General features: G+C 44.7%; 1 protein-coding gene across 1 annotated transcript in view; it reads right to left on the reverse strand.

The window, feature by feature from the left end:
* The window catches only part of PROSER2 (proline and serine rich 2), a 45,152-nt gene extending 21,194 nt beyond the window's left edge, over nt 1-23,958 (reverse strand). Inside the window, exons 1-2 of the mRNA XM_027594888.2 lie at nt 23,801-23,958; nt 3,244-3,462 (exon numbers count right to left, since the gene is read on the reverse strand). Coding sequence (XP_027450689.2) covers nt 3,244-3,381 — 138 coding nt within the window. The 5' untranslated portion in view covers nt 3,382-3,462; nt 23,801-23,958. The remainder of the gene's footprint in view (nt 1-3,243; nt 3,463-23,800) is intronic.
* Nucleotides 23,959-25,077: the final 1,119 nt, after the last annotated feature.

Here is a 25,077-nt window from a genome sequence, read left to right on the forward strand (position 1 = left end):
CAGGCACCCCTTTCATAAAAAGTTTTAAAATAAGTCACTTCTCTTTGTGACTCTGGAACTGATACTTAATAGACCTCCCTTCAAACAAGAGCTTTTGTCCCTGAAGACGAATTCTTGTGTATGACATCCGACAAAGCATCGACATGATGCATATTCTCCAAATCTGCCAGATGACAGACCTTAATATCCCATCTGCCTAGACATACATTCCATGCAAAGTTCTATTTTCTACGGCAGTGTCTTGTAAACTCCCCGAGTTTGCTTTACAGACTTACTTCTTCCAGGAAAGATACCTTGTGGGTATTCTGGTGGCTGTGATCCCCTCTACAAGCCTCCTTTTCCATTTCCCCTAAACCTTCGGAAGTGATGGTCAGTATGATGCACCCCCCCCCCCCCCAGATCAGGTCCTTCACCAACTGGTGAAGGACCTGTTCCCCCATCTGTTGGCAGTGCTGCTGGAAGGTGGCCCGAAGCTGCTAGTCCTCTTTGGGGATTGTCTTGAGCTAAAAGAAATCCTCTTGTCAAGGTCACACATCCTTCCAGGGGTGTCCTGCATCCAGTGGCTGATCACCGAGTGGGTACTAAGGCTCCACGCTCAACCCGATGTGGGACAACTGAAGGACCGTCCCAGCTCCCAGCTTCCTGGGGAAGAACTTCTCCCCGCCCCCTGCTGCTTCCTCTTCCTTCCAGGTGCTGATCCCAGGAGCACCCCTAAGAAGCCCCTTGCACTCTGTCCTCCTAACCTGCATCTCAGAATCTGCCACCTGGGGAGCACATCTGCAATAGCCCCTCGTGTCATGCTTGGCCACAGTCACTAGAATGTAAGCGCCTCTGCAGTGTCCCTGACTCCCAGAACAAGGGATTCGAGCAAATGTATAAATCACACACACCAAAGAGACAGAAGGTGGTGGGGAACACAGTGGATGCCACTCCTCACTGCACAAGTTCACAGAGATCCGTCAAGTCCTATTTGTCTCTGGAGCATGGGAGTTTGAGCCACACTTGAGATTGGTGGAAGTAGGCATTAACTGGCTGGAATGAAGAATGGACCCTATGTGACTAGAACGGAGATTCAAAAACAGCAAATTTCCTTCCCTCAAATCAAAGCCACTTGGCATGCTTGGGATTGTGGTCTCTCCCAGTGGAAGACAGAGAGAAAGGGTTATTTATTTATTTTTTAAAGATTTTATTTATTTATTTGATAGAGAGCGAGAGCAGGAACACAAGCAGGAGGAGTGGGAGAGGGAGAAGCAGGCTTCCTGCGTAGCAGGGAGCCCAATGTGGGGCTCAATCCCAGGACCCTGGGATCATGACCTGAGCCAAAGGCACACGCTTAACAACTGAGCCACCCAGGCGCCCCGAGAAGGGGTTATTTTATCCTCCATCAATAGGGGCCATGCTGCGAAGCAGGGTAAGAGACTTGCCTCCAGTTCAACAAGAAAATAATTCAAATACCCTGACTGCTAACACGCTACACCCATTTCCTTAGATAGTACGGGCGCCTGAGAACACTCTCCGTTGTACTCCATCACCACTGGCACAGGTGGTCTCGTCGACTACAGGACCTAAGTCACCACCCCAAGTTTTAGAAACACCGTCTACATCGAGTGGGCTACTTCCTAACTCATACTTTGGAGCACATACTCCGCTAATTGCTGGCAAGTTCATCTGTCTTTTCTACACGTTCTATTAATATGTCCTGTGTATATACTTAAATTTAAAAAGCAGGCCCAAATTCCCCATTATTAAGGATTTTTAGGTTCCCAGATATTCAGGGAGTAATTTGTAATACGTTTCTCTTGGCAAATCAAGTCAGATAGTATTTATTTCATATTACCATGATGATTTAAGAAAAGATGCAAAGTGGGAGTCTACAAAATTCCATCATTACTATTAACTGCCCTCTATGCCATAAATACTTGTCTTTTATTCAGCACAATTGGGGTTAATTTTAGGACTCAGTGTGTCTGAAGGAAATTCTGCCCCCATTCCAAGGGACTGAGATGAACAATGGAGACTATTCTCAGTGGGTCCAATGCTATCTCCCCCCTGTCCTTCCCTCTGCGAATATAAAGGGTCTCTCTCCTGAAAGATGAGTATCTTGAGGGGCAAGGGGTGCAGAAGGATCACCTTTAAAACTAAAGACCCTTTTTGTAAATGTTGCCAAAGCTTTTTGATGCTGTATAAGGGCCTGGATCCTGAGAGAAAGGGATACAAAAGCACTTATATTTGCAAAGGAGGTAAAAATCTGTTTCAAAGTGAATTTGTTTTTTTTTTTTTAAGATTTTATTTATTTATTTATTTGAGAGAGAGTATGAAATAGAGAGAGAGAGCATGAGGGGGGGAGGATCCGAGGGAGAAGCAGACTCACCGCTGAGCAGGGAGCCCGATGTGGGACTCGATCCCGGGACTCCAGGATCATGACCTGAGCCGAAGGCAGTCGCTTAACCAACTGAGCCACCCAGGCGCCCCAAAAGTGAATTTGTTTTTGCCCTGTGAGGTGCTTCTCTCCTTTCAAACCCCCCGCCCCCGCTTTTTAAAAATATTTTTATTTATTTATTTGAGAGAGAGACAGAGATAGCAAGAGAGAAATTGGGGAGGAGAGGGAGAAGCAAGCTTCTCGCTGAGCAGGGAGCCCGACCCCAGAGTTCAATCCCAGGACCCTGAGATCATGACCTGAGCTGAAGGCAGACGCTTAACTGACTGAGCCACCCAGGCACCCCTCAACCCCTTTTATAAAAAAAATTATTTATTTATTTAGAAAGAGAGAGAGCATGAGCGGGGGGGAGGGGCAGAGGGAAGGAGAAAGAGAATCTGGGGCAGACTCTGCACTGAGCACGGAGCCTGATGCGGGTTCAATCTCACATGACCCTGAGATCGTGACCTGAGTCGAAACCAAGAGTCTGATGCTCAAACCGACTGAGCCACCCAGGTGCCCCTCCTTTCAGCCCTTTGAGCTGAAAGGCAGCAGGCCCTTGCCAGGCGGGTCTCGGCCTTTGGGCACAGTCCTCTTGGGGTCTCAGCAGCCGGGTTACCGGCCACAGCGTGAGAGGTGCTTCACTGCTGAGCGGAACACTCTGCATCCATGCAAATCTTAAGATGATTACAAATGAAATGCCACTTCACAAAGCAAGTATGCAGAGACGTCGAGCTCATGAACCCAAGAGGGTAAGATATTCTTCAAAGGGGAGGCGGCTGGCACAAAACCAGGCAGCCGGAGCTTTAAATAAAGCGGTCACTCACCAAAGTCAAACTCCTGGAGCGGGAGCTGCTGCTTCGACTGTCCAAGCTGCCCCCTCTGCTCAGGTCGCTGAGCCCGCAGCTGGGGGACACATCCGAGTCCATCTCCGACGAGTCTGACTGCTGGTGGTTCACAGGCATCCCCGGAGACACGGTGGCCACTGGCCCGGTCACAGGAGGTGGGGAAGGGGACAGGGTCCCATTCTCAAGAAGCAACTGCCTCTGGAGAAACCAAGCACAGGGGTACAGGGTTAATGCCTTATCCCCTGAAACGGAAGGCTCGGCGTGGGTCAGAGTCATCTCGATTGGCAGCCTTGACCATCGAGACGGAATTAGGAGCCCCTAAGTCAACGTGTTTGCTCATTTTCATGTCTCCTTTATATCCCTTTCCATCATGAAGATGTGAATCATTTTTAAGGAAAAGATGAATAGACTAACAATTACTTTGTTGCTGAAAACCTGATAGGATAATGGCTTTTGCACCGAGGACCTGTACCCTCCTGCTCTTTTCCACGTGGATTCAGGATTTCCCTGTGCTCTTTATTGATTCTAGTCTCTTCTACCTCAGACACCACAAAATTATGGCTCCTTTTCCAGCTTCACTGCAGTTCAGAGTTGAGTGAAGGGACAAGAGCTGGTAAATTTAGTGAAAGAAAGTCTGGTTGACATCTCTGAGATTCTAGGTTCTCTGGAGGCTGAGATGCTCTTGCAATTTCTACAGAAGATACTAAGGTACCATAAGTCACTACTACAAGGAAGTTCATATTTTTACTTTCAGGAACAAAGACAGCAAAATTTCCCCTACGAGCTCCTTGGTTTCATACTCTGACTCTTTTAGCAGGAAATTCAGCTCAGTCTCTGAACAATGGACAATGGAATTCAATAAAACCTTCTAGAAGACCAAACAAGATTAATAGGGAATAAGGGAATAAGCCTCTTGTGGAGGCTTAGGGCAAGTGGAGAGATACAAGCCCACGTCATTCATTCCTAAACTGAAAATACTGCCAGGTGGCTTTCTGAGCGCCTTTAAGAATACTGAGGGGCATGTGAGCTCAGATAACCAGGGGCACAACTGTGTGTGTGTGTGTGTGTGTGTGTGTGTGTGTGTGTGTATTAACTTTTAATACAAACATGACCATCTGTGGAGAAAACCCAGTCAGTACGGAATACTTTTGGGTGGACTTTGTCATTTAAAACTTCTAAAATTACTGTGAGATCTTCTTAGGGAAATCCTGAAGGTGTGAGAACAGCTTAAAAAGGAAACTATTTCTCACCCAGTTTCTCTTCGTTTTTCAGGTGAATCAGCCCCGTTAACTGGCAATTTAAGAGCAAGATTAGGGAACAGAAGATTCTGAGCATATATATGCTTTTTGGAAGTTGCCATTATTCCAAATGGTTAAAAAAAAGGCTTAAGAAAATGTTAAAGGTTTTTTTTTTTTTTAAGATTTATTTATTTGAGTAAGAGAGAGTGTGTGCACAAACAGGGAGAGAGGTAGAGGGAGAGGGAGATAAGCAGACTCCTTGCTGAGCGGGGAGCCTGACGCATGCCTCGATCCCAGGACCGTGGGATCACGACCTGAGCCAAAATCAAGAGCTGGTTGTTTAACCAACTGAGCCACTCAGGCGCCCCCCCGCCAAAATGTTAAAGGTTTTAAAATTTAATAGTAAGCAAGCCTAAACAATGCAGACTGTATCTAAACCATCTACGTAGCCAATAATATGCCCCATCCCTGGGACGGTGAGTAGCTGGGACCTGGGTGAGGTGGGCAGGAGATGCAGAGAAGACCCACGGACTCTAATTCATTCCTGAACTCAGTAAGTCACTGCTCCAGGGAAAGGAGGGTGATGAGGGGCAGTAAGTCTTCCCCCCACACAACAGGGAGGTGAAAGATGGGGAAGTGAGATGCTCATTAGCCCCACACGAGGAAGGAACCCAGTGGATGTGCCTTTTCTCTGGGAAAGTGTCTGGAATTTTGCAACAAGTCTGTGCAGTAAGAACAGCACTCTGAGGGGCGCCCGCAGTATGGCCGGAGGGCGGTAACCTCCCACATCATTCGAGAACACATCTTTTTCTTGTGTTACTACAATTTTAAAAGCTATTCTGACACCATAAAACTGTAACATTTAGACTTTTACAAATTACTGTCTTGAAAGAACATGAGGAAGCGAACCAGAATTCTCCAGAAGGCAGAGGTTGTTGGGAAGAAAGTGAAAACCTTGGTCTGATATCCTTCACAGGTTCGAGGTGCCAATCTTCTGTGATCTCTTAAGACATCAAGAATGAGGGGCTCCCTAGTCCTAGTTCCCTGGGAACTAAAAATATAGAATTCCATGGTGGTCCATGGTGGAGAGAGCAAAGTTTTCTGAAGAGGAAGGGCAAGGAAGCAGCCTTCTTCTCTGGTTTGCCCTGGAAAGGAAATAGGGCAGACAGGTTTGACAGGAGTGACTCCCCCAGTCCTATGAGTCCGGGATGGTCATTACCATCCTAAAATATTTAGTCTCCTTGTCCAGCCACAGGTTCATTCCTTGGGTTTACAGTATAGTTTATAACAAGTGAGACTATGACAGCCCCGTAGGTGAAGAAGCTGACTTCTACCAGAGGAGCAGAACCAGTCTCGCTGAAAAGTCCCAGCAAGTCTGACACCACAGGTGCAGAAATTTGAGCCACTGTGCTCACTTTCTGTTTTTATTCTTTAATTTTTAAATTTTTATTTATATATTTATTTTTTGCGTGCATGCATGTGCGTGCGCGCGCGCGCATGTGCGCGCGCACGAGAGAGAGAGAGAGAGAGAGAGAGAGAGAGAGAGAGAGAGCAAGCAGGGGGAGGAGCAGAGGGAGAGAGAGAGAGAATCTCAAGCAGGTTCCATGATCAGAGCAGAACCCAATGTGGGGCTCAATGTCAGGACCCTGAGATCATGATCTAAGCTGAAATCAAGAGTCAGATGCTTAACTGACTGAGCCACCCAGGTGCCCCAACAGTGCTCACTTTCTGTTTATTTTCTTGTACTTCCTGTGTTTATTTCTCATTATTTACTAGTAACATCCTTGTTTGGAAAGGTCTAGTTTATCAGTTGAGCAGAGAGAACGCAGACAAGGCCACAACTGACCTACAGTCTTAGTAAATCTACATCTGCCAAGCATGGCCGGTAGGAAGGACAGCAGCTATCCGGGCTGCAGGGCCCGGTGGGTCTGGTGGGGCTGTGAGAGTTAGGCAAGTGAACCCTCTCAGGTGAGTGCACTGCAGCCAGACGAGGAAGGCAGCTCCTTTCCCTCATCTTCCCCTACATTCCAGAAAGATCTAGAATGACCTAGATGCATCAAGCACAAACCCTCCTTCACCATCACCCTACTCCGTCTCAGTTCCTACCAATCAATACATGCTTCAATTTGGGGCCGATCTTGCCTTCTAGCCCCAGCATATTCTCCAGATATTTGCTGTTTTCCTACCTCACACTGAGCAGACTCCAGGTACCAGGCAATAACCCATGAGTAAGAATCACTTATTCCACAGAGGAACTCGATGTAGGCACTTGTTCTTAATTCAGTAAGGTATCAGGCCTACTGAATGCGTGTACGGGGGTAAAGCCTGAGCGTGTATATTTTTTAAAAGTAACACAAATAATTCTGCCACACGGCACCAACTCCAGCGGAACACGGAAGTGTAGGCTATGCTCAGCGCCATTTCGGGGAACATGAGGGCACTGAGCAAGGGGTGCCAATACCCCTTGCGGGGTTCAGAGACTTCACAGAATGGTGACAACTGGGCCAAGCCCTAAGAGATGTTTAAGATATAGGAGACTGTCGGTTTTAAACACACGGTGATGGGCATTCCAGAGAGAATAAAGTAATGGTGATAACTGAGCACCACACACTGTTTAAAAAAAAAATGGGTCAGGGGCGCCCGGGTGGCTCAGTCGGTTAAGCATCTGCCTTCGGCTCAGGTCGTGATCTCAGAGTCCTGGGTTCGAGCCCCACATCTGTTGGGCTCCCTGCTCAGCAGGGAATCTGCTTCTCTCTCTCTCTCTCTCAGATAAATAAATATAATCTTTGGGGAAAAAAAAATGGGGCAGCTGAGTGGTTTCCAGGACACATTTTGTGTGTGGAAAGAACAAAGGAAAGAACAGTCTTGCATATACTTCCACTTGAATAGGGAAATCAATGAGAAAATATATATGTTTATGCTCTTGCGTGCAGAGACTGTCTCTGGAAGGATAGATAGTATCTATCTGGCTGTCTGCAGGGAGGGAGAAAGGGATGGCCAGGAGGCAAGGGTGGAGATGACGCTTTCCCCAAATGATCTTTTCTGTCTTTCAAATGCGGCACATACTCACCGTCCAATAAATAATCTATTTCAGGGGCAATCAAAGCAGTTATCAAGTTATTTTACCAGTTCACATAAGAAATGATAAAGACTTGGAAACTACTGTGGCCTAAGGTTGGAAGAGAAAAACGTGAGAGATAGAAAGGACTATGAAATTTTCATGAGTAAAAGGCAGGGCAGGAGTGTATTTCAAGAACAGAAGAGAGGGGGACCCTGGCTGCCAAAAGGTGCAACAGAGTAAGGACTAAAAACTGCCCACTGAACTCACTGACCTTATAAAGAGTGAGCAGGAGAGAGACGATCCAAAGCCCCCCACAGTGGGCCAAGGCATGGACAGGAGAAGTGGGGTGTGCATCGAGTCGCTGGGGGTGTGCTCTCCGGGGGGAGGAGGGGTGAACTAGGTGCTGGGGATGAAGGAGGGCACTTGTCGTGACGAGCACCAGATGATGTATGGAAGTGCTGAATCACTGAATTGTACACCTGAAACTCATATAACATTGTTTTTTTTTTTTTAAGGTTTTATTTATTTATTTGAGAGAGAGAGAGAATGAGAGATAGAGAGCACGAGAGGGAAGAGGGTCACAGGGAGAAGCAGACTCCCTGCTGAGCAGGGCGCCCGATGCGGGACTCAATCCCGGGACTCCAGGATCATGACCTGAGCCGAAGGCAGTCGCCCAACCGACTGAGCCACCCAGGCGCCCTCATATAACATTGTATGTTAACTACCTGGAATTAAAAACTTAAGGGGCCCTGGGTGGCTCAGTCAGTTAAGTGGCTGACTCTTGATCTCAGCTCAGGTCTTGATCTCAGGGTCCTGAGTTCAAGCCCCGTGTTGGGCTCCACACTGGGCATGGAGCCTACTTTAAAAAAAAAAGAAATAAAATAAAAACTTAAAAAAAAAAACAAACTTGAGATGTGATGGGAAAGACAAAAAAAAAAAAAGGGCAGTAGCTACAGGGACAACTGGGTTGGAGGAAGGTATTTGAGTCACTGGTTTTGTTTACCTATTTTGTTTTGTTTTTAAGAGTAGAAGTCTCCTGATTAGCTAAGGGGAAAAGAGACGGTAACAGCCCCGCGGAGAAACCCTCGTTTCCAGAGTCTGGTTTGGTTAAGACAGCCTGGCTGGTCTATTGAGACGGTTTCAGATGCTGAATGCTGTATGAAAAATACCTCTGACAACTCTCTTCCTCGCAGAAGGAAAACTTCTCATCATAAAAAATGACCAAGGTAATTTGAAAAAGAACCAGACTGAACTTTAAAAAAACGTTAATAGCAATTTAAAAACACAAGTGGATAGAGTCAACAGAAGATTTAATATCTGAAGCACTGGATGAATTGAATATTAGGTAAAATTTTTTATAAACTTCACAAAGTATGAGGGGAGAACTTCTTTTAATCCAATAAAAGATATCCATAAAAAATTACAGCAAACATCACACTTAGTGACAAAACATTAAAACCATTCCCATTACCACCCCTGCTGTTCCCTACCCTATATTGTATTTAAGTCCTACCCCACATATAAGACAAGAAAAAAATGTGTAAGGATTGAAAAGGAAGAAACAAAAATGTCAGTATTGATAGATAATTATGGTCATTGTAGAAAAACACCAAGAATCTCATAAATTACTAGAATCAACTAGTGTTTTCTACAAAGTCACTGGATATAAATCAATATACAAAAAGATCATTTTCTATATGCCAGCGACAAGCAATAACTAAAAAAACCATTTTAAATAGCATAAAATAAAAAAAGAAAAGCATAACACATATATGCATAAATGTATTATATGTATTATATTAACTTAGATTTGCACAAAAAATGTGCAAACCTTTTTGGAAAAAATAATAAAATGTTATTGAAAGTCAATAAAGAACTAATAAAGAGATACCATATTCAGGACTGTTAGAGTCAATATCATTAAGACGAGATAGTCTCCTAAAACTGAATTGCTCTGAAGCTATAGATGTGGGTTGCCCAATAAACTCTAGCCATGTGTGGTTATTTAAATTTAAACTAATTAAAATTAAATTAAAAGATTCAGTTCCTCAGCTGCACTGGCCACATTTTAAGCATTAATTAGTGGAAGTTTTCCATCATCCTAGAAAGTTCTGTTGGACAGTGCAGCCAACAGAACAACTGAAATCACAATAGGGTTGTTTTTGGAGAAATCCAGTAGGCTGGTTTTTAAACTTATTAGGGGTTTAAAAAAAGGAGAAAAAAATGTACTGGGAAGAACAAAGAGCTAAGAACAACCAGGAAACTCCTAAAGAATCTGGAGGAACTGGCTTCATCAAGCTTCCAGAGTCATTATAAAGTAATAGTAATTCAGACACAGGTACTGCCACTAGATCAGCAAACACACCCATGGAACAGACTAGAAAGCCCATAAATTGCTTGATATAAATTGCAAAAATGTTTTCTTAATTTGTACACTGACTTGGAGAATGTTTTATTTTTAAATAGTTGGCTTCATCAGTGTGTTGGTTTATACCTTATGGGTTTTGCAAACTTAGAAAAGCCTTTCCTGGGGCATGTGGGTGGCTGAGTTGGTTAAGTGTTTGGTGCTTGGTCTCAGCTCAGGTCTTGATCTCAGGGTCCTGAGTTCAAGCCCCATGTTGGGATTTGAACTTAAAAAAAAAAAAAAAAGGCCTTTCCTTATTCTAAGGATATAAATGAAATACTTCCCATATTTTCTACTTAGCATTTTTATGGTTTCACTTTTCATATTTAAATATCTGATCTAACTTGAATTTATCTTAGTGCAAAATGTGAAGGAGAGATCTATTTCCCCACCCCCAAGCCAAAAGGGCTATGCAGTTACTCAAATGCCAAGTATTGAAAAACTCATCTTCTCCACTGTTTTGAAGTACTAAATGTTATTTTATGCTAAATATGTGGCAGGTTCTATTTCTGAATTTCCTATTCTGCTCCATTGATATTTCTGTTCATTATGACTCAAAAAACCACAAACCCTAAGGTGAAAATTGCAGTGAATCTACATAAAAATGGAAGGCACTGTAGGCCACATTAACAGAAAAGAGGCTGGCCAGCGGAAGACGTTCAAGGTCTCCTAAAAGGAACTGATTGCTAGAATATACAAAAAATTCTTGTAAACCAACAGGAACAAGACAGGAAACTCATCAGAAAAAAACCATAGACAAGGAATATGATTAAGCAGTTCACAGAGAGGAAACCCAAGTGACTAAGAGGTATGTGAGACGTTCAACATTACTGGGAAACAAAAGAAATACAAACCTAGAACTACCGTAAGACATTAGCTTATACCTACTGGGTTGGCAAAAATTAGACAACTGAAAAATACCCAACACCAGCAGGAATGTGGGGAAACAGGAACCCTCATGTACCACTCACTGTTGGGAGTGTGAAATTCATCCAACCTCTCCATGGAGCAATGGGGCAGTGCTTAATTAGTGAAACTATGCCCCGCGAGTGCGATCTAAAATCCCACTGCTCAGTCTACTCTATGGGAATTCTCCAGGAATACAGGGGAACTTTGCTTGCAGTGGAGTAGAGCTGGTGGGAATCTAGATTCATCGCCCACTCGGAACTCCCAGAATAAGTCAAAACCTGGTAAACGCTTTTACTATGGAACACCGTGCCTCAGTCCGAAGCAATCAACTGGACAATGGCATGGATAGGTCCTAAGATGTTTTGAGTGAAAAGCTATAATCAGATTGTTAGCACAATTCCATTTATATAAATATAACACACACACAACACTGTGTTTTATATCCATACCCAGAACACAAGCCTGTGGCGGGGATGGGCAGGTACAACATGGCCCCATCTGCTGGGCGATACCTTCTGGTTTCCTTCATGCACCTACCTCCCACTGCCAGAGAAACAGAAAAGGAAGATGGCCTGGAGGTTTGAAAGAGTAACGATTTACCAGATCATTTTATCACCTGGGATGCGTCTGTAAGGTCCAGCATCGAAGGAGATGATGCCAGACAGATGAGTTCGGACTTAATGAGGGAAGAGTAGAAGACATATGTAATCTAGAAACCCCAGGGCAATGCAGGGGGGAAGCGCTTTCAAGGGAAGGAGAAACCACGAAGATAAACTTTTCTTGGATGGCGGGTTAGCCTGAAATTAACCAGGGAAAGGTTGATCTGACCCAGTTTGCTGAAGAATTTAAGCTAGAACAAATATATTAAGTTCCTTCACCTTCAACTACGAATAGTTGTTGTACCTTTGTACCTACTAGGTTGGGGGGAAGGGAATCATACCTTACATGGCTTAGATGCCCTACAGACAGGCTAAACAAAATCACAAGGGTGATTGCCTTTGTTCGTTCTGAACATGAATGGAAAAATTACCCACCTTAACCGAGTGATGTGGAATTAATTTTTGCTTAGCGTGCCTATAGGACACTTTAAAAAGAGAACTGCTCCAGCTCCTTGCCAGGGTAAACTCTTTAAGAATGAAAAGATCCAGGTTGGGTCCTAGGATTCTGAACCCCTGGACCTGTGGTTTATAGACCCTCACATTTTGTCTAGATACCACCGTTAACCAACAGTGCTAAGATCCAGTCAGCAGAAGCAGAGCTGAGCTGTGAAAGTGGTAGAAATCATCTCAGAAACGGCCCCTTTCCCACGTCAGGCGGTGCAGGAGGGTCGGCGTGCACACCCATGAGTAACTGGGGCAGGATCTCTAGCTCCTGAGTCTCTCCTGCTTCCGTGCACAGGAATTCTGTGAAGACTTGTTCCCAAACGTAGAAAAACAATCCTAGGAAAGGAATGATCTTTAAATCTATAGCCTGAGAAATCCCCATATTGATGATTTAACAGCCAAGGCGCTTTCAAAGGTATGGGTTCTTGGTTTTGTGTGTGTGTGTGTGTGTGTGTTTTGTTGTTGTTGTTGTTTTTGACCTTCAAGAACATTAAAAACGAAGCCGTTTCACATTGGGAATGGTTTCTGAGTCACCACAGCTCATTATCATGAATGGGCTTTTTCATATGGTTAAACAGTGGGTGAAAATAAAGAGAACAGCCATTTTTACTGGAATGTACACACTCCTAGATGAAATTAGCAGTAAACACAAAATAGCCATTGTTAGCCTTAATGCTAGTAGCTCCTGACAACATTCATTCATGTGAACACCAACGAATGTGATAGGCACTTTGCCTTGATTTCCTTGACCAAAAAAAGCAGGAGTCCTACTGTCTTAATTCCTATTTTTATGTCAAGAGTGTATGTGAAAAATGAGTTATTTATAACAAGAAATTAACTAGAAGATGGAGCTATGAATGATACCGACAATTTTCTTTCTTTAAGATTTTATTTTTAAGTCACCTCTACCTCCCACGTGGGGCTCAAACTCACAACCCCAAGATCAAGAGTCCCATGTTCCACCTACTGAGCTAGCCAGGCATGCCTTCCATTGTTTTGTATTAACCCAATCCATATGTGAGAAGGAAACGGAACGCTGATATTCTCTTTTCTGTTATTCAACTTAATTAGGGCTTTAACAAAATTCTTAGACTAAATGCACCACTTCGTTTCTCCCCTAAAAATAATTTACCAAACTGAAGTCCGTAAAGAATGATTTCACGGCAGGTGTCCCAGCACCCATGACAGTTGCAAGAACAGCTCTGGGATCCCGCTCCCACTTCACACCCAGCGATGTCACGCGCACCACAGATCTGGGAGAGAGCAAAGTGTAGCTGTTGGTCCTGCACGTTGTCTTCCGAGTTTTCTACTCTCAAAAACCTTGTTAGAAATAAAACCAATGCGGGGCGCCTGGGTGGCTCAGTCGTTAAGCGTCTGCCTTTGGCTCAGGTCATGATCCCAGGCTCCTGGGATCAAGCCCCACATCGGGCTCCCTGCTCCGCGGGAAGCCTGCTTCTCCCTCTCCCTCTCCCCCTGCTTGTGTCCCTCCTCTTGCTGTGTCTCTCTCTGTCAAATAAATAAAATCTTTAAAAAAACAAAACAAACAAACAAACAAAACCAATGTTCAGTACAGCATCCACCGGTGAACTGCAAGGACAGAAAGAACCTTTCTAAAATCCTGGATGACTGGAGCATCCGGGTGGCTCAGTCGGTTGGGCGACTGCCTTCGGCTCAGGTCGTGATCTCGGGGTCCTGGGATCGAGCCCCACATCGGGCTCCCTGCTCGGCGGGGAGTCTGCTTCTCCCTCTGCCTCTGCCCTGCCTCTTTCCCTGCTTGTGGTCTCCCTCACTCTGTCTCTCTCAAATAAATAAAATATTTAAAAATTTTTAAAAAATAAAAAAAATAAAATCCTGGATGATTGCTGCTATTACAGGCCTGGCAGCTCGGGCACAGTCCCCGTCTCCCCGGCCTGTCCTGCCAAGGGTCTTATCTGTAAGAACACAGAGCTTTAAAGTGTATCTAGAACCCTGCCTACGTGTATCTCTTCCACCCTGTTTTCCACAATAGAAACCCTCTTATCCAGCCTCGTCTGCTTAATGTTCTAATCCATTGTGAGCCAGGTTTTGACTGCCTCCCCTGTTGCCTGCCTCCAAAGCCTCGCTCAGAAACTCCACTAAACCTTCTCAAACCTTGCTTCCTGACGCTGCTCATCGCTGACCTCTCCTCAGGCTCCTTGCCTACCTACTGTGTCTGTTTCACCCCTTGTTGATGACATTACACCATCTCTGTCACTCTGATGCAAACGATCACTTCAGGTTTCACTCTGCACAAAATCCTTTTTTCTTCAATTAGACTGAAAGCTCCTTACGGGCAAAGAACTCTTTTTTTTCAATAGAGCCACAGGACTTTGGAAAACATTTGGCACAAAATAGAGACTTACTATTCAGTACTTCACAACATTCATATTTTAAAGTCATCTTATTATTATTTTTTAAATTAGAGTATCCTTAAAACAGACCTTCGGTCTAAACGAAAGGCTTCAACACTTAGGAATCCTTTCAAACATGGTAACTTCATTGGGTCGACCATCCTTTATCCCTCCATCATACTGATAGACCAAAGCAGTCAGATTTAGATGAAATTACTCTCATTCAACCTATTTCAATCAAGGGCAATGGGGAATACAAGGGAAGTAACTTTAAATACAGTCATAGAGGAGACGCTTCACTTAGCTTCATGAATGATGATCTGTTAAAAAGTCAGTGCCAATAAATACATCAGACGCACCAAACTAGTAATGCTTCCCAATATTAACATGTAATAAATATCAATATAAATGCAGGCATGGGTACAACTATGTGTAATCCATACCCAAGATTAACTTAAAAAATAAGCCTCTAACAAATAAACAACTGAAGTAAAATAAATATGTAGTTACTATTCATTAGCATGGGCCCTTTTTCAATGTCAAGAAAACAAAAACCTTGGAAAGACAAGAACACTTCCAAAAAATATTCACTGAGCCAACTGGCAAACTCTGACTGGATCCCAGCCCTGAAGATCAGAGGAAAGTCCTCCTCAGATAGAAGTTGGTTGGTGCTAGGAGTTAGATTTAGTTTTGTTCTGGAATTAAAAATTTTTTTAAAAAATATTTATTTTAGAGAGAGAGAGAGAGAGAGAGAGAGAAAGCATGAGCAGGGGGAGGAGCAGAGGGAGAGGGAGAAGCAGATTCCCTGCTGAGCAGGGAGCTCTATGGAGGCTCGATCCCAGGACCCGGGGGGATCAGGACCTGAGCTGAAAGCAGACACTTAAGTGACTGAGCCACCCTGGCGCCCCTGAAATTTTAAAATGTTAATGCAGCCAACAGTTTAGCATCCCTTACACATGATTTTTTGCTTTTTCTCTGAGGTGGGTTTTTTCCCTTACTACTGAAACGTCTGCTGTAAGAATTTAGGACCTTTAACTCTAACTGGCACTCAAGGATATTAAATACAATTACACATTTTAAAGGCTAGTAATTTTACTTCTCCAGAACAATTATCATGCTTTCATTTAGACCTTTTTTCTTTTGAAAAGCTCTTTCTGAACGATGTTGAAAAGCAAGATTTATTTCAGACTGTCTCAACTGTGAATAGTTTCAGCTGTTTATAGGAGATGGTAATTTACTGAAGGCCTGGCAGCACCTGAGAGTAACTGATGTGCCTACACTTAAGCAAACAAGTTCAGGGTTGAGGCCTTACCTAGCTAGGATGGGTTAACAGGCCCTAAGGGAAGATGCCTCCTGTTATCCGTTTCCTATCACTGAACAGAAGATGTGGAAATTAGATTTTCCTAAAGTGAAACCTCACCTGAAAACCTTGACTAGATTTCAGATGAGTTCCTTGTAACAAAAAGGAATGACCCTTACAACACGAGGAAGCAAACAAAAAAAACATCGACAAGAGCAAAGTCTAGTTCTACCCGATGAAATACAAATTCCATTTGTATACAAATGTATACAAAGATGGACACTTCAAATTTAATTCTTAGCTCATCAAAAAGATTGACATTCTATATGCCTATTGCATATTTCTGGATTCTCAAGGAAATTTTTTTTTTAAAAGAAGAAAATCCCCATTTAACTTTTACTTTTGTTAAATAAGTTTGTGTGCTTTCTCTGAATTTATTCAGCAGCTATTACCAGAGCACCCACTACATGCTACAAGGGTGAAATAAAATGTCGTACTTTTCACTTAGAAGTATGAATTATGCCTTATTATTGTATAGTACTGTTTCTGAGAAGCTCAAAATTCTTAGCTGAATGTTTCTTTCATCCTCACAACAAAAATAGAGCCAAGGTAGAGTATGTTCATCTACTATTGGTATTTATAACACCTGGTTAGACTGGAAGTAGAGATCTGATTGACATAACTTATCTCAAGTTGAATAGATTTAAATCCAAGCCGGGGGTGGGGGGGGTGGGGGGTGGGGGGGTGGGGGAGCAAAGCTCACACAAGACATCCCGCTGGGTCAACCCACCACACTGGACCTTTAATCTCATCTTCCAAGACCTCTTTGCTAGCCCTGATGCTGTGGATGTATCTACAGAGGCTCTGTTCTTCTCTCCAGACTCTTCCTAGACACCTTCTGGGAACACCGTCTGTAAGAACTTTCATCCTGAAGAAATGGGAATTAGCTAAGAAACACAATATTTAAATACACTATGTTTTTCTGTGAATTTTCCAGTTCACTGACTACATTCTTACAATGGTTGAAAAGGGAAGGGTCTAAGAACCAGGCCACAATTATTAGATTGAATCCTATGAAGTTGCCATATGCGTAGGCCGAAAGTAGCTGAATATTGGTAATTTTATATGGTTAACCTAATGTTCTTGGAATAGAATTGATAACTAGTCATGGCAAAAAAAAAAAAAAGTATATTCCCTAAAATGAAATTGTGGCTTAAGTATGATTTACTACATGTCGATACAAAAGTGTTTTTCCTGGGACGCCTGGGTGGCTCGGTCGGTTAAGCATCTGCCTTCAGCTCAAGTCATGATCCCAGGGTCCTGGGATTGAGCCCCGCATCGGGCTCCCTGCTCAGCGGGGAGCCTGCTTCTCCCTCTGCTTCTGTCTGCTACTCCACCTGCTTGTGCTTTCTCTCTCTCTCTGTCAAGTGAATAAATAAAATCTTTAAAAAAAAAATGTTTTTCCTCAGAAGACATCACTAAAATCACAATGGGAGGGGCGTCTGGTAGGCTCAGTCTGTTAAGCGATCAACTCTTGATTTCAGGTCAGGTCATGATCTTAGGGTCCTGAGATAGAGCGTCAGGCATGGAGTCTGCCAGAGAGTCTCTCTCCCCTTCGGTCCCTCCCTCCGTCCCCCTGAAAAAATAATAAAATAAAATAAATCAATAAAATCACAATAGGAGCCTGCAGGGAAAAAAAGTCTACTACACAATATATGTACCTCAGATACACTGTAAAGACATCTGATTCATAAAGTGAAGTTGCCTGCATTAACAGGACCTCAGTCACCGAAGTCATTGGTTATCTAGTGTGTGTGGAGGGCAGTTTACCAGGTGAGGAAACTGAGGTCCGAAGCCCTAAGTCAATTTGGCAAGTCAGAAAGAGCTGGGTCTAGATCCTTAGTTCTCTACTCAGGCATAATGCTTTTTTAAACTCTTCTTGCACCAAAACATCTATTCAAGATTTGACATTTTCAGTGCCAACCCCCTGTGTGTACCATCTTATCTCATATTTCTATCCTCCCTTCCTCAACCCTGAACATCCTGTTCAATGTCAAGTTACTCCCTGGGTATACAAAAGTCTACTCCACATTGAAGCCGGAAGATAAGACCTGCTGTCTTTCATGGTTAATGCCCCCAGATACAAGGCTAACCTCCTCAGCATTATAATCAAAGCCACCATTCCACCACTCTGATTTTCCAGTGTCTTCCCCTTCTTGGCCCAGCTTCAACGTCACACTCTCCAAGAGATGTTCTGATGCCCTGAAGGAAAGAATATCTCTGTCCTCTGCTCCCAAAAGAGAGCAGAGGGTCACTGCTATTGACTCCTTTGGACATTTATCCTATCTCCTTTATTATATCATGAATTTCTCAAAGGCAAGGTCTACCCCTTATCCATGTCTACATTCCCAGTTGTGCCTACCATGGTAGGAACTTAAATGCTCACTAAACCTCTTCAAACCCTCTGAATCTTTACAGAAAAATACCAAGTGCACCATTTTGGAAGGAAGCAATCGACCAAACTCACCTGCGTCATCTAGTGGAAAGGAACACAAACATTATTTTTTTTCCGCACAAGAGAGTTCCTTTAAGTAAATTGGGCAACATAAACTATTTTCAGTACCCTTACAGAATTAGGTGTGCAAAAGAAAACTGTCATGAATCCTTAACTCATAATCATCGGTTTCAAGGTCTTCGGAGCCAGAGAAGTCATTTAGTCCTACCCCAAATTTCACAGACGAGGAACCCAAGTTCCAGAAACAGGAGGTGGTGAACCCTACGAAACGTGAGATGGACTCCCTCACCACCTCGAGTTGAGTGCTGCTCTTTTTCCCTATGCCAATTAACTAATCTGTTAATTAAAAAAAATAAAACGTATCTGCAGACATCCAAAAGAGAAGCATATGGGGACTGGTATGTTTGTATACCCAGTGACTAGCTCAGTGCACAATACAGTGCCAGTGGCCAGTCTACAAACACTGCTGAATGAACAAAGGAACCAACCCAGGCCTTTGGAACAATAACTAAAATAGGCAGAATATGAAATATTTCAAAGCACTCTTCAGACAGTCTCCTAGGAGGAACAGCAGAAGCTTGAAAGAGAAAGCAGGGGGAAAATCCCCAAAACAACAGAATGAAGGTTTGAGAAGGAATATAATAGACAAACCAAGCCCTATAAAAATAACTACACTTACGCACATGCAAGATTTTGGCAATATAAAAGCAAATACAAAACAGAATCAAGTCCTTGAATCGTTATTTCTCCAAAGAATACCTCTAAGTGGCTAAAAAGCACATGAAAAGATGTTCAACACTATTAGTCATTAGGGAAACGCAAAGCAAAACCACAGTGAGACACCACTTCATGCCCACTAGGATGGTAATTTCAACACATGCACACACAAACAAGTGTTGGCGGGATGTGGAGAAACTGGAACCCTCATACATCGCTGGTGAGAATGTAAAATGGTGCAGCTGCTGGGGAAATGGTCTGGTGATTCCTTGATAGGTTACACACAGCATTACCATATTACTCAGGAATTTCCCCTCTTAGGTACAGACCCCAAAACGTTTAAAACAAGTGTTTGAACAAAAAATTGTACACGGATGTTCATAGCAGCACTATTCACAACAGCCAAAAGGTGGAAACAACCCATATGCCTACAAACTCAAAAATGGATAAGCAAATTGTGGTCTATCCGAGGAAATATTATTCAGCCTTTAAAAAAGGAATGACGTGGGCGCCTGGGTGGCTCAGTTGGTTAAGCGACTGCCTTCGGCTCAGGTCTTGATCCTGGAGTCCCAGGATCGAGTCCCACATCGGGCTCCCTGCTCAGCGGGGAGTCTGCTTCTCCCTCTGACCCTCTTCCCTCTCGTGCTCTCTCATTCTCTCTCTCTCGAATAAATAAATCTTAAAAAAAAAAAAAAAGGAATGAAGTGGGGCACCTGGGTGGCTCAGTCGGTTAAGCGTCTGCCTCCGGCTCAAGTCATGATCCCGGGGTCCTAGGATGGATCGAGCCCTGGGTCAGGCTCCCTGCTCAGTGGGGAGTCTGCTTCTCCCTCTGCCTCTGCCCCGCCACCCTGTTTTTGTGCTCTCGCGCTCTCTCTTTCTGTCTCAAATAAATAAAATCTTTCAAAATAAATAATAAAAAAGGAATGAAGTACTGATGCATGCTGTCACATGGATGAATCTTGAAAGCATTGCTAAGTGAAAGAAGCCAGCCACAAAGGACCACATGCTACATGATTCCATTTACATGGAAATATCCAGAACAGGGAAATCCATAGAGAAAGAAAGCCGACGAGTGGTTGCCAGAGGCTGGAGTGGGAGGAAATGGGGAGTGACTCCTTAATGGGAATGGGGTTTCCCTTCAGGGTGATGAAAAAGTTCTGGAACTAGATAGTGGTGATGGTTGCACAACATTGTGAATGTACTTTTTTTCCTTTTTTAACACTTTAAATATGTGCAGTTTACTGACTATACCTCAAGAAAGACATTTAAAAGAAAATAATGATGGGAAAAGATAACATCAAGCCAATATTCATAACAGCAACAATGAGAGGGTCACTTCTGGCTATATTACATCAGGCACAATAGATTTTAAGGCAAAAATCCTCATTAGTGATGAAAGTAACTGTAATAACAAAAGCTCAATTCCTATTAGACACTGTGTATCTACCAATAGAAACTTACAGATGCACATTGTTAGATATTCACACATAAAGTTGTATGCACGAAGTCTCAGAATATTTTCTAGCTCAAATACAAGGAGATAGTGACAAATCCCCCATTTCAGTGTTATCTTTCAATGTACAGATCTTCCTTGACTTATGATAGGGTTATATCCCGATAAATCCATATTAGGTTGAAAGTGCATTTCATACACATAACCTACTGATCATCATAGCTTAGCCTAGCCTACTTTAAATGTACTCAGAACACTCATATTAGCCTACAGTTGGGCAAAATCCTTTAATACAAAAACTATTTGATAATAAAGTGTTGATTATCCCATGTAATGTACTGAATGCTGCACTTGAAGAACAGAACGGTGATGGGTGCAGAATGGTTGTCAGGATGGGTCGTCCGCCCTCATGATCGCTGGCTGCCTGGGATCTGCGGCTCACTGCCCAGCATCCAAGAAAGGACTGACCACACGTCGCTAGCCCGGGACAAGATCCAACTTCAAAATCCCAAGTACGGTTTCTACTAAATGCATACCACTTTCACACCACTGTAAAGTCTAAAAATCATTAAGTGGGGAATGATCTGTACCTCTCTCAATTATTGACAGGTTAAGTAGGCACAAAGTTAGGAAGAATTCAATTAATACGTTTCATTTAATGGATATCTGCAGACCTCTACAGAAAAAAATTAAACACTCTCAAGCACGTAGAATGTGAATGTACTTAATGCTACTGATTTGTACACTCTAAAATGATAAATTTGATGTTATATATATTTAACTACAATTTAAAAAAAATAAGGAGATTCAAGTCTTCACAGTGCTAGGATCTTTGGAAATATCCAGTCTGAAGATATGCATTCATAAAGCACGACTGCATCTCTCTCCAACAAGGTGGAATGTTCTGCCCTACACATTCCTTTGCTACCAAGCTTGCTGCACGGATTATAAACCCAGCACCTACTTTCTTAAAATAGGTTTCAGTATTAATGCTGTGAGTCTAGAAGGGGACAAGGTCAGCACTGTGGCTCTCCACAGACGGAGGCTACTACCAGTGATTCCACGATACTGAGCCTGCTGTGTCAGTGTGGACAGAGGCTTCTCTGCAATGGCCAACAGATGCATTCAAAGATTCGAGAGGCATGGACGTTGCTGCCGTGTGTCAGAGGCAGGGTGGCAGGACACATCCTTCCCTAGAGCATGCAGGCAGCTATGAAGCAGCACTCCCACCAATGGAAACTGAAATGCAAGCTGCCCTTCGGCAAAGCAGAGAGCTCAAGTTCTGGGATGCTCCTAGGATTCCCTGGCCCCTACCCCCGAATGGCCTCCGTGTCCCTGGCGGCTGTCCCACAAACATGTAGATAAGATGCACTTGAACTTTTGTTCCAGAGGCTCCCCTGCTCTTAGCTCTGCTCCACCCAAACCTTTCACCTCTCTCTCCCTTCAGGCTTCAAGGCTCCACTCTACCTCATGTAGTTAGTTATTTGAGATGATCTTTAGAATCAACACAGGGTGCCAACCATAGACTCCTTAGGTGTCTGAGAACTTTGGAACTGGGGCCAGGTGTATCTTCAGCTCCTGATGAAGGCTTACTTGATCTGGATTTTAATCAGTTTGGGCCATATGGCTGTTACCTAGATATGCTTGTGTGCCCAAAGACGAACTCAGTACTCAGCATGGTGTAGGTGGTCAGTCTTCAAATATCGCTGAATGAATTAAAGAGCACTCGGTGTCTGCACTTAAGGGCATCATCATGCCTGACCCACTCAAATTGTTTTAAAAGCCTCTCTCATCTTTCCAGCCTTCTCTAAATTATTACTAGCCAATGTTACTCCAATTTTTGCCTTCCTGATTTTTAGTAATGGAGAAAATGTGTTGCTTTTAGATTATCAGCGTCCAAAATTTTCAAAGAAAAGCTCATCTGAAATGCTGTTACCAAAGAACCTATCCAGTCACTTAGAAGTGGCTATTATTGGCCTGGGCAAGAAAATACACAAGATTCCATACATACACTGTCAAGTTTGCCAAAAGAGATTTTAGACAACTTCCGTCCTTCCCACCCAATCCCAGGTAAACAGGGCATTTGTTTGTATTTCCACATTGGCCTCACCAACGAAAATACCTCCTCCACCTAGAAAAACAATCTGTAACATTCAGGCATGGAACTCGGAGGGCTAACTTTTTAGTACATGCTCGAGCCCTATGTATGCAGTGCTTTTAAAAAAATAAAGTAGAAAAGCATCTTTAATAAACACTTCTCCTGTGAGCATCTTTCTCAAGTTTACACTTACACCTGGCTTGGTATTTCTGTTTCTTTCAGAAATACAGATTTAAAAAAAAAGTTCTCCATTAAAATTAGAGCCAGAAGGAACTTTTCTTCCTATGGTCTCCCTGCAACAGACCTGAAAGTTTGTTTTACTCTGTTTGGGAGGGTGGCTGGGGCGCGGGGGTAAGGCACAAAAATAACTCCTTTCCTTTACTCACTGTAAGTTTTCTGCTCTGTATCAACTATCCTGCCTGGCAAAGAGTTAAGAATTTTCTGAGGTTAGTTCCTGCGGTTTAAAAAAAAAAAAAAAAGATTAGATGCTTAAATTTAGACTCCGTAAAACAATACTGGGAAACTTTCAAAGCCTTGGAGAAATACTGGAGTTTATTGTATTGCCTTTTGTTAAACTGCATCACATCGCGTCACATTTTCTTCTCTTTTTTTAAATCCCTCCCGGATCCTACGCATTCCCACTTGATTCAGCTACCTGCTGGCGATGGGGGTTGGAAGAGCGGGGGTGGGGACCCAAATCTAGTGGTCACTTTGCACCCAAGTTTAACAGGTGGCTTTGGCTACTCCCGTCAATATGAGAGGCTCCCACCCTCCCGTCCACAACGTGAGGGGCAGAGCTCCCGGGAGTTCGAGGGCCGCGGCGGCGAGGCCGGCGACGAGTCTCCAACGACTCCGGGGAAGGGCCGTGGGGACCGGGGAAGGGTGTGAGGGACAACCCGTAACCGCTCTGCGCCCCAAGTTAAACACGTGCCTTGGACCGCCTCGCGCCCCCCAACAGGACAACCTCGGAGCGGAAAAGCGCCGCGTTCTCCCCACCTCCTCCGACCTGGGGCGCACGCGAACCCCTGCAATCCCAAAGAAGGCACTGTTTTCCCCGTAGGTGAGGCCACCGGGTCGACGACGGTCCCTCGGATTACGCGTCTTTCCTAACTTCCAGGAGGCTGGGCGAGCGATGTGGAGGAGAGTAGCGCGCAAGAAGAGATCCACGCAACCGGGGCGCCGCCAGGGAAGCGTGGGAAGTGCAGAGAGCCGGGTCACCCTTGTCTATCCGAAACCCACCCGAGCCCAAGCCTCCCTCTACAGACTCCAAACGCCGCTCCGCTCGCCGGCGTGCCAGGCGAGGCCACCGGCTGCCAGGGCGCCCGCCCGCCGCCCTGACCCAGTCGGGGATCGCAAAGTCCAAACTCACCTGGAAGGAGCCCCCGCGCCGGGGACCGCAAGTGCCCACCCGGACTGCGACCCAGAGCCCTCCGGCCGCCTGCCCGCCGGTCAGCCAGCGCGCGCGCGTCTCACGGACAGTCCCAGGCCGCCCCGCCGCGCGCTCCCCGCCGCGCGCTCCCCGCCGCGCGCTCCCAAGCCTGCCCTGCGCTTGCACCGCCGACGCGCGCTCCACCCCCACCCTCCCGCCCACACGCCGCGCGCCCGCTTCTGCGCGCTGCACCGCCCTGCCGCGCGCTCCCCGCCGGGGCTCTGCCCCCCAAAATACACAGCGCGCCGGCTGGGCATTTAAAGGGACAGCCGCCGCCTCCCCCCCCCAGCACGCCGCTGCTGCCCGGAGTCCGCCTCTCGAGGGGCGGGTGGGGGTCCTCGGTCTCCGCGCGAGGTCTGAATTGGGGACCCATCGCGCCCTCTCCGAGTTACACCCGCCGCGAAGAGCAATAGGGGTCTGCGTCTGGAGCTCCGAAGGAGACTTGTTCCCCCCCCCTGCATCGTCGTCAGCTTTGAGAGGTTATGTTATATTTAGTGATAATAACTCCCAAGTATAGAATTTTTATTACCTTCGGAAAAGGCATTGAATGTACCCATTATTTCACGTAACCCTTAGAACAAGCCTCTGATTCTGTGCCCCGTTTTACACCGAGGGAAAACTGTGGTTCAGAGAGGCGACGAACGTCCTCCCGGAGCTTCTGACCCCATTGCTGGGTGCTATTTTCTTCTCTTCTTCATCGCCGCGGAAATGCCGACTGAGGTTAACAGCTGGTTGTGGAAGGTTCTCCTCAAGTCGTTGAGAGCTAATGGGACCAGTGTTTCCACCGGGCGGCACAGCTCCGGAAGGAGGCAGAAAGCAAGAGTTACGGGGCTTTATTAATTGTAGGGTTTGTTGGGGACTCCGCTGGCAGATATTACAAAACCTGTATTCCAAAATGCTGTGTGTGGTGTATCCCCATTGTACAGAAAACTGAGGAAGGAAGTGGTTGGCGGCAGGGCAGGGCTGAGTCACGGGCGGCGCTCAGGGCTGAGCCCCAATACCTTAGTCCTTAGCTCATTTCTTTGCCCTCCCCAGGAAGACACACCTGATTAAAGGAGAGAGACCTTTTTTCACTAATAACACACTGGCCTCATCTAACTCCCTGCATCTTTAATTAATGTTTACAAAGCACTTTAATCTACCCAACATGCTAGTTAATTAGGTAAGTACTATTACCCCCCTCTTTCTGAACCAAATCCAGGAGAGAATCAATATTA

The sequence above is a fragment of the Zalophus californianus genome, chromosome 9 (assembly GCF_009762305.2).
Source record: "Zalophus californianus isolate mZalCal1 chromosome 9, mZalCal1.pri.v2, whole genome shotgun sequence".
Taxonomy (NCBI): domain Eukaryota; kingdom Metazoa; phylum Chordata; class Mammalia; order Carnivora; family Otariidae; genus Zalophus; species Zalophus californianus.